Source organism: Macaca fascicularis, chromosome 9, assembly GCF_037993035.2.
Source record: "Macaca fascicularis isolate 582-1 chromosome 9, T2T-MFA8v1.1".
NCBI classification, from domain to species: domain Eukaryota; kingdom Metazoa; phylum Chordata; class Mammalia; order Primates; family Cercopithecidae; genus Macaca; species Macaca fascicularis.
In genome coordinates, this window is record NC_088383.1 from 122,622,537 (window position 1) to 122,636,363 (window position 13,827).

Sequence of the window (13,827 nt, forward strand, 5' to 3'; positions counted from 1 at the left end):
TGAGAGACGAGTAAGATAATGTGGTTGATAATCAGGCTTAGGTAAAGTGCCATCCTCCAAGCCATCAGCTGGCTCCGTAGGAGTGCCTTTTCAAGTCAGCTATCTGCATTTGCTCCCGCCTCATTATCATATGCATCTCTGGACAGCTTCCTTGCAGCTTCAACTTGCCGACTTGCCATACTCCCGCCGGCTGGAGAGAGCAAAGTCAACCTGACTTTCTTCAAATCCCAAACTTCCACGGACCTACCAGCCACAGAGCTACCAGGATCTCCCCACAAGGCCCCAGAGAGCAAAGAGCTTGCGTCCAGCTAACCTTACACATACCTGTTTTTTCCCCAATGACCAGTCTAGTGTAAGGTTTACAACCATAGACAAGATCCATAAACTTTTACAAGGTTATCCGTGGGAAATTCCTAATGGGCAGGCTGGATACTCAATGGGGATGGTGGGACACATTTTCCCAAGGGTAAGTGTGGGAGTATCCGAGGCCATGTAAGGCACCAGTTGAAACAGTTGAGTGCTGCAGTTGAACTAGTGAGATTTAGGGGTTACATGGAGACAAACTGCCATAGTTCATATCCTGCCCTTTAGTAGCTATGTGACCTTGGCCGAGTTACTCAATCTCTGTCAGCCTCAGGTTTCTCAACTCAGAGTGAACAATACACCTCCTAGATTTTTATGAAAATGAAGTTAGATGGTGCATGTGAAGTGCTTAGCACAGGGCATGGTACATAGTAAAGGCTCAATAAATGTTATCTGTTAAAATGACTCTGTAGATACTGCTTGGGAGTAGTTTGATGCCATGATCAAAAGGAAAATGATGAGTTTTCTTTGATTTCATTCAACTTGGTGACAAATGAAGTCCCATCAAGAAATATTATTCACAGGATAAGCCAACCAGGCACTCAAGTATAGTATAATCTGACCCCGGGCAGACCCCATGTAAGACCCTGTAGATGTGCTAGGTCCCAGTCCTCTTCCTGCTGTTCAAAGATGAGAAAACCAAGACTCGATAATACAGCTGGCTTATCCAAGGTCAAGGGAGTAGAAAGCTGGGACTTGGCTTCTTCTCTTCGCCTCCAATCAGGTGCTCATGACCCCGCTAAATGTCAACACCACCTTGCCTGGTCATAACATCCCCCAAGTGAAAAGATGCAAAGCCTGAGCCCTCCTTTCCACTCCCCTCACTGTGCAGAACTGGAGAGACACATGATTCCTCCTGCAGGACTTTGAATTCTTTGGGGAAAAGGTGTCCAACTAAATAAAATGCTGACCTATTTAAGTAGAATGATTAGGATTTCTTCTGTCCTGTTACCACCGTGCAGACTGGACCCCTGACCAGTATGACTACAGCTACGAGGATTATAATCCGGAAGAGAATACCAGTAGCACACTTACCCACCCTGAGAATCCTGACTGGTACTACACTGAGGACCAAGCCGGTAGGTACCAAATCTCTTTCAGGGACTCTCCTGGGAGAAGGACAGAGGGGAGTGTACATGGAACCACATGCAAGAGCCTCTCTCTCCTCCTCTCTGACCAGCATTGTAAAATAGCTATGGAAGAAATTATGTGGACTGGCTTTTTTTTCTGTTAGATTCATATGCTGTGAGGACTGGGGAGGTTCTTAGAGAACATCTCCCCTACCCTCAAATGGCAGATGAGGTAAGTGAGGCTAAGAGAGGAGCTGACTTGGCCAAGGTCATGCAGCAATTTAATGCAGCATTGTCCGGGTTTCCTGATGCTGTGAATAGCAGCTGTGTTCAAAATCATTCCCATAGCTTAGATTACAGGTCAGACCCTCAGAATGCAGGAAGTCCATGTCAGCCTTGAGCACCAGACTGTAGCATGTACACATTCAGCTTTGGGACTTTCCTTCCCTCCTGCCTTTGCCAGGACTTTTCCTTCCCCTTCAACTTTTTCTTTCTCCCTTCACTCTTTAGAAGCTTTCCACAGTTGTTAGATTGTGTGTGTGTGTGCATGTGTGTGTGTGTATTCACACACACATGCTCCTACCACACTTGTTTTTATTTTCGTGGCTTCTTAACCCCAGCAATGGGACAGAAAAGAAAATAAGAAGCTGGGTCCAAGCAATGCCATGTGACTAAACGAGGAGAAGGAATGGAAAGCACTTAGCAGCTGGAATAAAAGCTGTGTAACTGTGCAAAGTGGCCTGGAAGGCAGGGCCAAGATACAGGGCATGGGGGAACATCAGAAGGGACCATCAAAACAAGAGCAGGGCCCAGGGATCCTAGTTCCTGAACCAAAGAACAATGTGTGTGAACAGAAGGATAAAGAATTCCCCAAGGGAAGATCCATTCAGACAACCATGAAAGCCACAGGCACAGATGAAATATGACAAAATCTAACTGAACAAGTAGTTGAAGAAAGATGAAGGCCACTGGGTCATTTCCTCCTCGCCGCCAATTCTTCTGTCACCCTCTTGCCTTTGGTCTTCTCTCCTGATGTTCAGAAAGCTTGCGTTTCATTAGGGGTGGGTTTTCTTTCCCCACTCCTGACCTCCACCCCTGGGCACTGGAAGTAGGGGAGGTCTTCAGGCTTGTGAAATACCTTCAGCATCAGAGACAGACCCTGTGGCACTCCCAGCAAGACTGGGAGGAGAAAAACACTGATGAGGGAAAAGGGGAGTTTCTCAATGAGAAAGGCCCCGTCCAAAGCCAGGCCGAGGGGAGACAGTCGTGGTTCCTTCTCGCCTCTCTTCTCACTAACCTGAATCCCTTTCTCTGGTCAGGTGACTGCAATTTTCCTTGCTGTTTAAGGACAATGTATGTTTTCCTGCTTTCCCCAGTTTCTGGTTTGGTAGTTACTCTCTCATTTGGGGCAGGAGACTGAAATTAGATGAAAAAGTGGGGGGCTTCTCACCTGCCATTCCTTACCGGCATTGCCTTCTTGTCATGTGTCTTAGATCCGTGCCAGCCCAACCCCTGTGAACACGGTGGGGACTGCCTCGTTCACGGGAGGACCTTCACGTGCAGCTGCCTGGCCCCTTTCTCTGGGAATAAGTGTCAGAAAGGTGGGTGCATCATCACTAGATCCACTCTTTCCTCTGAGTTAAACAAGAAGTGGTCCTTTCTGTGTGAGAAATCACTGTGTGATGCCATGGAAAGGATTATAACTGCAAATACTGTATCATGCATAGTGGATTCCTCTGCAGGGTCCCAGGCGGCCTCTCACTGGATCCTCACCCCTGCACTGTGAGATGGAACTAGTACATCCATTCTCCAGATGGGAAGATTGAGGGTGAGAGGGGATAAGAGCTGGACTCTAACCAAGATGTATTCCAAACTCAGGACTTCGTGCTTAGAGTGTTTCGTCTAACTGCAGCAGAGCACTGTTGTCCTCAAATGGGAGAGCAGGGAGGATCTCAGGGCACATGAGACCCAACCCAGTCAGAGAAAGGGAACCCAGAGAGTGAGGGCATTTGATCAAGGCCACACAGCTAGCTAAGTGTAGAGCAGAAATTAGAGCCCTCGTGCCTGACTTCTGGACCATGCTCTTTCATTCTGCCATCCTCACTGTATCTGCTGTTAGTGAACTCTTGTGGGCATAACATGAGGCCGTGGAATAAAGCTTCAAGAATAGGACTCCTAGGGGCTAATTGTACCCCTAGAGAAAATCTGGATTCAGGCTGCTCTAGCAACCATCTTACTTGGTGGAGGGCAAAGGGGGTCTTAGGTGTACGTATGGCTTTGTGGTTGACTTCTTCCCTTGGTGCCCTCTTCACTTATTCTTTTCATTTTCAATCCTGCAATTTCTTCAATAAATTTTTCAGGATGGTTGAGAATATCGAGTATAAACACAGTGTCTGGGCTTACTCAACTTCTCAGAAAAGTAACAAAACTGTAAAAGGACTCTGAAGTTAGCTAGAAAATGGAGAGACTAAAATTGCAGCTCTGTTTGTTGAAGGTGTAACAATTATCAAAGTTTTTATTAAGATAGAAAAATTAAGACTATGGGCACGGGAAACAACGTGGGAGACAATCCGCCATGACCCCAAAATTAGACAGAAGCCTTGTCCTGGCGTACCCTAGTGTTTCAGGACCACGGACAAGGCTACAAACCCTGTCAGTCACCCCACCCCAAACATCGTATTGTACATGTATCCCTCTAAGGAAAATGTGCCCCAAAGAGTGTCTTATGTTTTGACCCCACTTCTCTATGGATCTCCTACAGTGCAAAACACATGCAAGGACAACCCATGTGGCCGGGGCCAATGTCTCATTACCCAGAGTCCTCCCTACTACCGCTGTGTCTGCAAACACCCTTACACAGGCCCCAGCTGCTCCCAAGGTAAGTGGTGGAGGCCCCTTCGACGCTAGGCTCTCTGTGCCCTATTTTTTACCTGCACCCTTCTGCAAGGAAGGCCAGATGCACCTCATGTTTTTGTGGCAGGCATCCGAGATGGTCCTTTTCCCTAGGATTTCTAAAGATTAATTATTCCTGGATTGACTCAATTCAGTGGGAGTTGACTGGTCTGTGTCCCTTCCCATCCAAAAAGAATCATCTTGAAACTCACTTCTTCCAGGAAGTAGACCCTGATCTATTCCTGAGGGGGACCAAGTAGGGGAATGAATACATATCGAGTCCCTGCTATGAGGCAGGCATTGTCTCAGGAAACATACGATCTCTTTTGCATTCTCCAAAAACACCTCAAGGAAGGGTTTTACAGATGAAGAGCCTGAAATGTAGACAGGTGAACTCATTTGCTCATGGCCACATGGGTATCAGCAGGCAGAGCTCTACCTAGCTCTACCTAGCTCAGACGGGGCCCAGCACTGCTCCAACCATGCTTCTTCGTTTTCTTACTGAGTAACCCATCTACTTAAGTTCACTTAGTCTTGGCCTCCAGCCATATTGCTTCATCCACGTTAGCTCATGTTCTTAAGGCTTCTGTGTACACTTACTAGAGTATCAGTGGATCTGTCTTTCCCCTCTGGTGACCCACCTTTCGTGAAAGGATGGACACCAGTAGAATGCCACCAATGTCTCCTTGTCATCTCAGACGTGGGCTGCAACTCCTTCTGAAGAGTGTTCCTGGCCCCATTCCTTTGTTCACAGTGGTTCCTGTGTGCAGGCCAAACCCCTGCCAGAATAGTGGTACCTGCTCCCGGCATAAGCGGAGATCCAAGTTCACCTGTGCCTGTCCTGACCAGTTCAAGGGGAAATTCTGTGAAATAGGTATGGGTCTCTGCCACCACCTCATCAGGGCCACAAGTGAGGCCTCTGGAACCCTTTTCTCTCTGGGTTTTGTTGCCAGAATGTGGTTCAAATCAAGTTTCCCAAACTCTACTATTGCCTCAGCCTTCTCGCCTAAGGGGATAGGGTGTATCTGGCTTCTTGTAAAGAAACTAATAAACTGGGGCATAGTGTAGGCAAGTCAAACCACCTGGGCATCCCTAGGCCTTAGCCCACCTTCCATCAGTTCTTGTGTGAGCCAGAATTAAAGAACTAAGCTCCCACACCCTACAACCACTATATTTCATATTTTAAGCAGGATTAAATGTGGGACATTCAACACTTTTTTTTTTTCTGAAATTTGTGGTGAAATCCCAGGGCGATAAATATGCAGGTCCAGTTCTCTCACCACTTGACATACCCACCAAGCCCTTTTTGGGAGAAGCACGCCAGTGGCTGTTGGTTCTCACATTGCTACCTGCTCTCTCGGAGGTTCTGATGACTGCTATGTTGGCGATGGCTACTCTTACCGAGGGAAAATGAATAGGACAGTCAACCAGCATGCATGCCTTTACTGGAACTCCCACCTCCTCTTGCAGGAGAATTACAACATATTTATGGAGGATGCTGAAACCCATGGGATTGGGGAGCACAATTTCTGCAGGTAAGTTACCTTATTCATGCTCAGTTGATTTTGGTCACTTATTTTAAAACAGATCACTGAAACTCATCAGCCTCCTTTCTAGGAAGATTTTCTTACTCAGGATAGACGATGTTATGCTGCCATAGTAAACAACTGCCAAATCTCCCTGGCTCAAATACATCAAAGTCTATTTCCGGGTCGGTCACTGTGGTTCATGCCTGTAATCACAGCACAGGCATATGATTTGAAGGCTGAGGCAGGCAGATTGCTTGAGCCCAAGAGTTCGAGACCAGCCTGGACAAAATGGCAAAGCCCCGTCTCTACCAAAAAAAAAAATAGCTGAATGTGGTGGTCAGCCCCTGCAGCCCCAGCTAATCAGGAGGCTGACATGGGAGGATCATCTGAACCCAGGAGGTCGAGGCTGCAGTGAACCACAGCACTCCAGCCTGGGTGACAAAGTGAGACCCTGTCTCAAAAAAAAAAAAAAAAAAAAGAAAAGAAAAGAAAAGAAAAAAAGTCTATTTCTTACTAATGTTCCAAGTATCATGTGGGTTGGTAGTGATGATGGTAGGGGATTCAGCTCCACAGGGTTACTCAAATACTCCGGATTGGCAAGAAGAGACTGGGTTTTTCACTACTTCAGCCTAGAAGGGACACATCCTCTCCCCACACATACTTTGTTGGTGAGAAATAATCACATGAGCCCACATAACTTCCAGACAGAGACGGAGAAGAGCAAGTGGAATGTCTGTCGAAGGTGATGGTCTCTAACCCAGAGATGTTCAGGCTTTCCCATGTGAGGGTAATGCCACCACTCTCCCTGGTGGTGATCTAGTTTCCTTCTTCCTTTTCTGCTGCCTCCAGGCCGCTCCATTGTCTTCCTGCCACTACCCTTTGTCTAGCCAAGGCCAATGAGTCAGATGAGTTACAGATTAAGGGGAGGAGGTCTTTGTGTGGTTTTGAACTGGCTTCATAAATAAGGATTTTTTTTTTCTTTTTTCTTTACTTTTCTTTTTTTTCTTTTGTCACCCAGGCTAGAGTGTAGTGGCACCATCTCAGCTCACTGCAACCTTTGCCTCCCAGGTTCAAGCGATTCTCCAGCCTCAGCCTCCCAAGCAGCTGGGATTACAGGCACACACCACCAGACCTGGCTAATTTTTGTATTTTTAGTAGAGATGGGGTTCACCATCTTGGCCAGCCTGGTCTTGAACTCCTGACCTCATGATCCACCTGCCTTGGCCTCCCAAAGTGCTAGGATTACAAGCATGAGCCACCGCACTTGGCCATGAAGTTTTTTTTTTTGTTTTTGTTTTTTCACAAAACACTAGTACCTTCCACTTTATCTCACCTTGGGCTGTTCCCTTTGTGTAGCTGTCTTTGGGGGTGGCGGGGAGGGGGATCTCTTGGCAGCCTTTCTCAGAGGATTCCCATACACAGAATTCAAAGGCTCAGGCAGAGGAACCCAACTCTCACCATGTTTATGTGATGATTTTACTCTCCTGACGTGGAAAGGTCTTCAACAGGGATCTCATTTCTTTTCCTACGAATAATTTGATACGTCCTGTGGATCTGGCATGAGACTTGGGACTGCTTCCTCGTCCTTGAGATTTTCCTCTGGAAGTCAAGGTTTTGCCAAAAAACTATAAACACCCTTCTGTGCTAAGGTTTTATAACCTGTTGGAGGAATCAAAGAAATGTGGTCCCGGGGGAGCACAAAAGCCTGGCACCTTCTTATGCAAAGGTTCTTTAATAAGATCCAGTGGGTTCACCAAGCCTTGACTCTGAGTTGTTTTGTTTTGTATTTTAGAAACCCAGACGCGGACGAAAAGCCCTGGTGCTTTATCAAAGTTAGCAATGACAAGGTGAATTGGGAATACTGTGATGTCTCAGCCTGCGCAGCCCAAGGTAAAGGTCATGGCTGTTCAGATGCCCAGGGGGTGGGGGGATGGAGATTTGTAGGGAGATGTCCCGGGCACCTGGTCCCTCCCTCACCCCATTCTTCCTCCACACTTGCTTTACCAATTCACAGCCCACTGCCAGCCCAACTGCCCAACCGTCTGCACCCACCAGGATGCCAAGCAGGTCTGGATACCTTTGTGGGTTCAGGTCAGGTAGTCCAACCCTAAACTCTTGGTTTCTGACTCCAAATCAGTGCCCTCAACAGATATTTACCCATCTCTTGCTGTTTGCCAGCCACTGTGCTGGGCCCTGGGTGTACAATGGTGATCAAACTGGCTGGGCCCCCATAGCCTCTCAGGATACAAAGCATCCAAATTCCAGCCTCACAGTCTTCCTGGCCATCTGCCCTGGCCCCGCTCTGTGCCCACATCTGGAACAATGTGCCCTTTCACCCTGACCAGTGGGATTCCCTCCCTGAGCAGTTTCACATATGCGCCTCTGATCTTATGGTCGCTCTGTCTATAACGCTCCATCCCATATCTGTTCTTGTGCATATACAACTATTCTTTGAGAACCAACTCAAATATCCCCTTCTCCAGGAAGTCCTCCTTGATTTCTCAAGTAAAATGTTATCTCTGCCTCCTTACAAATCCCAAGGAACTGAACGAGGCACCACCTATACAACATTTACTTCTCTCTCCTTTTGTATCACAGTCATCTGTGCAAATGTTTTATCTCACCTATTCTAGTTCATCTGAATACCCTCCCCTCTACCCTGAAAAAGCCTCCACAATTGTAATTGTGCACTAATAATGAAAGGCACAGTGATCATGCACACTTATAATTGTGGGGCCTTTGTCAATGTGAATACCCAGTGATGGATTTGTATATTTACATAAACATAATGTATGTGTGTACATGTCAATCTTAGGAGTCACATACTTTGAAATGGAAGAAAAAAATCTGCATTGTTAATTCTACAGACTTGCTTTATGTTGCGCAATGTATTCTACAAATATCAACTGTGCACCTACTGTATGCCCACCCTGTGTGCACCGGTGCAGTCTCTCAGCTCTGGACCCCTGCTCAGCTGCTGGGCTCAGAGTCATACCTCTGCCTGAGCCCTGCTGAGGAACTGGAGGGAGGCTGAATGGCACAATTTGTCTTTCTTGTGTCCCACAGACATTGCCTACCCAGAGGAAATCCCCACTGAGCCATCAACCAAGCTTCTGGGGTTTGACTCCTGCGGAAAGACTGAGATAGCAGAGAGGAAGATCAAGAGAATCTATGGAGGCTTTAAGAGCACGGCGGGCAAGCACCCATGGCAGGCGTCCCTCCAGTCCTCGCTGCCTCTGACCGTGTCCATGCCCCAGGGCCACTTCTGTGGAGGGGCGCTGATCCACCCCTGCTGGGTGCTCACTGCTGCCCACTGCACCGAGTAGGTGCTGGCTGGGACAGGGACCAGGGTGGCTTGAGTGCCTGGGGGTGCTCTTCCCTTCCCCTCTGAGCAGCGTCTTGGTAGCTCTGGCAGGATTAGGGGTTCTGATCTGTTCAAGGGCAAAAGAATGGCTCCTGAAAGCCAGAGGGAAAATAGCTACCATATCTGGAATGTTTACCGTGGGCACAGCATTTATTAAATGACATTTAATCCTCAAAGCTGTCTGCTGGAGGACAAGCTGAGGAAGGTCAGGGATTTTTATCTGTTTTATTAATTGTGGGATCTCCAGGGTCTTGAGCGTGCCTTCGTACATAGCAAGTGCTGAGGAGATATTTGTGGAGGAAAAGATTGTTATTCCCTTTTTGTAAGTGAGGATCTTGAACCTTGGGATTCTGCCTTTACCTTGCCTAAAGTCGTATGGAAGGTTAAGTGGACAAGTAAGATGGAAATCCCATTCTATCTACTTCTTTGACTTCTTTTGTCCTGCCCTGAACAGAGGAAAGCATGCTCCTCTGTCTGATGCCATCACTAATGACCCTTCTGAGTCAGGTGTCTTCATCCATGCCTCTTGTGTGCCTTAGAGAGGCAAGTAACTTCTGGGGAGCTGAAGAGTCACCCCCTTCTGAGCTCCCTATGCTCATGGTCAAGGCTGGTCCAACAAAGCCTGGGTTTTGGAGGTGGTCACGAAGGTCTTCCAGTTCACCTTGTAGTAAATGATTTCTCTGAGCTTCTAGGAGGTGCTCCCCAAGAGAGGTCAAGCAGGCAGACATTAGCACCTGCCAATGGATTTTAGAAGACTGGTTCAAGATGGCAATGGCTGTTTCTCTGGAAGGCCTAGGGACAATGGGAGGTCTCCCATGAGAAGTGAGTAAAAGTTATAGCTTACATTTGGAGCTTGCTTCTGTTAATAAAAGCACTTCCCTTACATAATCTTATTTGGATCCCACCACAGCAGAGTCCTGTGAGTGAGACAAGGGTTACAGATGAGGAGGCTGAGTCTGCAGAAGGTCAGATTTGCCAAAGGCCACACAGCTGAGCAGAAGCAGAGCCTTCCTGACCATCTCATTTTCCCTTGCAGCATAAAAACCAGACATCTAAAGGTAGTGCTAGGGGACCAGGACCTGAAGAAAGAAGAATTTCACGAGCAGAGCTTTAGGGTGGAGAAGATATTCAAGTACACCCACTACAATGAAAGAGATGAGATTCCCCACAATGATATTGGCAAGTTCCTCTTTCATGGCTCTCCTGAGGGTCTTGTCCTGGGTGGATTTCTCTATGAATGGAAAGCTGAAGTTTGGTTCTAGTAGGTGCTCTTGATTGTTTTTGGTCCCTGTGGACCCTGTGAAGTCGGGAACGTGTTCCAGAGCTTTTTAGTTTTTGAGGGTATGTGTAAATGTGGATAATGCGCATATGCTCTTAAACTGAGGGCAAGCTATACTAGGAACATTGTGCTATGGAATGGGCTTGGCCTGGAATCCCGGCTTCCCAACTTTCTCACCAGGAGCCAGCTCACCTCCCTGAGCCCTCTTTTCTTTTCTATGAAATGGAAACACTGATGCGCAATCAGGTGACACAATGTGCATGCAGGCATGCCTGGTCCCTAGCCCCTGGCAGGTGCTCCAGTGCAAATGCAATGACATTCCTAGCTACTGGCTGCTCAGTTCTGTACCCCGTTTCCCTTATCGTGAGGATCCCCCCCACCTCTCTCTCCTTCCTCAGTAGCCTTTTTGTCCCTCTAACGGCGTGTTTCTTAAAAAAAATGGATTAAACGTGATTTCAAAGTCAATTATTATTTCTTGACGTGACTCTCGCCCTGAAGTGCTACTCCTTCCCAGGTGGAAGTTCAAAATATGAAATGACCGTGGAAGAAGCTTGTCAGGCATGGCAGGGGTGGTTGGGGCTTTGCTGTGGCCACCTTGAAGCTGGTGCTTCTTTGACAAAGAGGTGACATCACACCCATTTTCTACCTCTCTCTCCACCTAGCATTGCTCAAGTTAAAGCCGGTGGATGGTCACTGTGCTCTGGAATCCAAATACGTGAAGACCGTGTGCTTGCCTGATGGGTCCTTTCCCTCTGGGAGTGAGTGCCACATCTCTGGCTGGGGTGTTACAGAAACAGGTGAGTTGGCCATGCACTCTCCCATGACTTAGGTGAACTACATCAACCAGAGAAGAAAGGCCCAACTCAACTGCCCTTTTGAAGTTGAAATGAGTGTCATATTCAAGATGCATCAACCAAAGAAAGCATCTGCCTCATTGATCAAGATCTGGTTAAATTCCTCCACCTGCAGGGAGCCTTCCCTGATTTTCTCTGATCTCCATATCTGTCCCTGGCCCCTACCCCTAACTACCTGGATTTTACCAAGCATTGACCCTGCATCTATGGAGACCTTTCTCCCTCCCTAGGTAGATTGGAAAGAGGAAAGATCATGGATTTTTGAGTCAGACAGACTAGCATTCAGTTCTTGACTTTGTCATTTGAACAACTGAGTTTTAGTTTCTTAATAATCATACTTACATCCTAGGTTTGCAAGTATGATCACAGGGGATGACAGAATTCTAAAGAGACATTCATTAAGTCAGCCCCTGGAAGATGGGGGTCAGGCCCCATCCATCTCTGTCTGTCTCACAGTACTTTGGTTGGGGTTCTCCACACAGTAGACATTCTATAAAATTGTGTTAAATCCAGCTGTTGATTTGTCTTTAGGATCTGGTCTCATTTTAAAAAGTAACCAAGGATTACTTTCCTCATAGTACTGGCAAGATTATACCCTCTACTAAAAAAAAAATCAGAAGAGTATTTCATGTCTTTCCTGAATACTCCAAATATATTACTCTTCCTTCCCAAATCTTGTCCTTAATAATGAATAGCGAGAATTACTTTAAATAAGTCTGCAGAAATTCCACACATCTGAGCACGGTGAAATGTAATATACAACTTTGAGTCTTTTGAGAAAGATGTCTGGCTAATTGGATTTAGGGTCAGCCAGTAAACTCATTTTACAGCCATTTTCATTGTAGTCCATCTGCACTTGTCAACCTCTATTCTGCTCAATATGGTCTGGTCAGCATGGTGATGTCTCAGATGGGAATCTTTTGGAGGCTTAGGTTAGAATTATTTTGCTTTTCATGAACAGGCCTCTAAGATTTTATGTTCAAAGCCAATGAAATGTTTTGATTTATTTCATTTTCTTTACAGGGGAAAATGCCTGCTCTAGGAAGCAGGTAGCCTACTGCACAGGGCACTTCATCCATCCCTCCATCCATCCATCCATCCATCCATCCATCCATCCATCCACTAAGAACTGTGCCAGTCCTTTGGTTAGGCCTTGGGGATTTTAAAATGGTTAGGACAGCATCTATTTCCTCCTGAACCTCATGGCCTAGTTGGGGAAAGAGAGGAGGGAATATACTATCTGGTCCATCTGTCATGACCAGCACAGGATTGTAGGTCTGCACTGGCATGTTGAAGGCTAAAGATGAGGCTTTTCTGCTCATCTCCTGGAACAATTCTTCCTTTCTGAGCTGAGAGTTGGTGGGCTTCTCCATGACAGTGTGGTTTCTGCTGGGGTTGGTGCCACCCTGGTCCCCACAGTAGTACTCTTTTCTCTGCTCCTTCCCCACAGGAAAAGGGTCCCGCCAGCTCCTGGATGCCAAAGTCAAGCTGATCTCCAACACTTTATGCAACTCCCGGCAACTCTATGATCACATGATTGATGACAGTATGATCTGTGCGGGAAACCTTCAGAAACCTGGGCAAGACACCTGCCAGGTCAGAGACTCCAAGTGGTGCTTGTAGAAGGAGAGACCGGCAGGATGTTTCACTAGGCGGAGGCCCCTTAGCGCCCTGGGCTGGGAGCTGGGTTCAGAGGTTCACCTGTGGTAAAGCTAAGACACAGATGAGCTGTGTCTGCCCCCTGGTCCCCTGGTACATCCTCATCCACATCAACTCAGGATGACTCAGCATAATGACCACAGAGGTCACGTTGCCTGCATTGTCTAATTTAACTCTCACAACACAGTGGTGAAGGTGATATCATGATCACCATTTTACAGATGCTTACAGAAGTTATCTTGGCCTGTAGCAATTGGGTGGCCAGTGGCAGGGCTGGGATTTGAACAATACAGTCTGCAGGACATCAAAGGGGTTTGTGGCCTCAGTGTTGGGCAGCATTTCTGAGAATCCCAGTAAACAGGGAACTGTCCAGAAGATCAGTGGCTAGAAGGAGAAAGAAGAAGGCCTAAAGCTAGAGATTTTACAGTACTATTAACTCATCATGAGGACTCATGTGTGTGTCTGTGTGTGTGTGTGTGTGTGTGTGTGTTAGCCCTAGAAAACAAAGTATATCTGTAGCCTAGGGCCTTTTGGAACCCCAAGTTGCTGAGGCTTGTGACTCAAAGACACTGTTGCAGAAGGAGAAGGTGGTAGCTCCATCAACCAATGCTAAAGTGACTTTGGGCCTTGCCCCAAGTCAAAGCCCATTCCTGATAGTCCCTTTCTCTTTAGGGATCACATCACACAGGGTCCTTTCTAGAATCCCAGGAACAGCTCCATTTAGAATTTTCTGACTGTTGTCCCCATAAACTTCTAAGTGTCCTGAAAAACAGCATGCCAACATTCAAATCCCAACTCCTTGAGGGAGCCTCCCTGT

At 47.0% G+C, this 13,827-nt stretch overlaps 1 protein-coding gene across 3 annotated transcripts in view; it reads left to right on the plus strand.

Moving 5' to 3' along the window:
• The window catches only part of HABP2 (hyaluronan binding protein 2), a 38,995-nt gene that overhangs the window by 22,421 nt on the left and 2,747 nt on the right, over positions 1-13,827 (plus strand). For 2 of the 3 annotated variants that reach the window (XM_074002761.1, XM_065521426.2), the window contains exons 4-13: positions 1,326-1,442; positions 2,927-3,034; positions 4,195-4,311; positions 5,080-5,199; positions 5,689-5,860; positions 7,647-7,744; positions 8,921-9,176; positions 10,255-10,397; positions 11,160-11,294; positions 12,802-12,947. In XM_074002761.1, coding sequence (XP_073858862.1) covers positions 1,326-1,442; positions 2,927-3,034; positions 4,195-4,311; positions 5,080-5,199; positions 5,689-5,860; positions 7,647-7,744; positions 8,921-9,176; positions 10,255-10,397; positions 11,160-11,294; positions 12,802-12,947 — 1,412 coding nt within the window. The remainder of the gene's footprint in view (positions 1-1,325; positions 1,443-2,926; positions 3,035-4,194; positions 4,312-5,079; positions 5,200-5,688; positions 5,861-7,646; positions 7,745-8,920; positions 9,177-10,254; positions 10,398-11,159; positions 11,295-12,801; positions 12,948-13,827) is intronic. The other variant, XM_005566471.5, reaches the window with a different exon arrangement.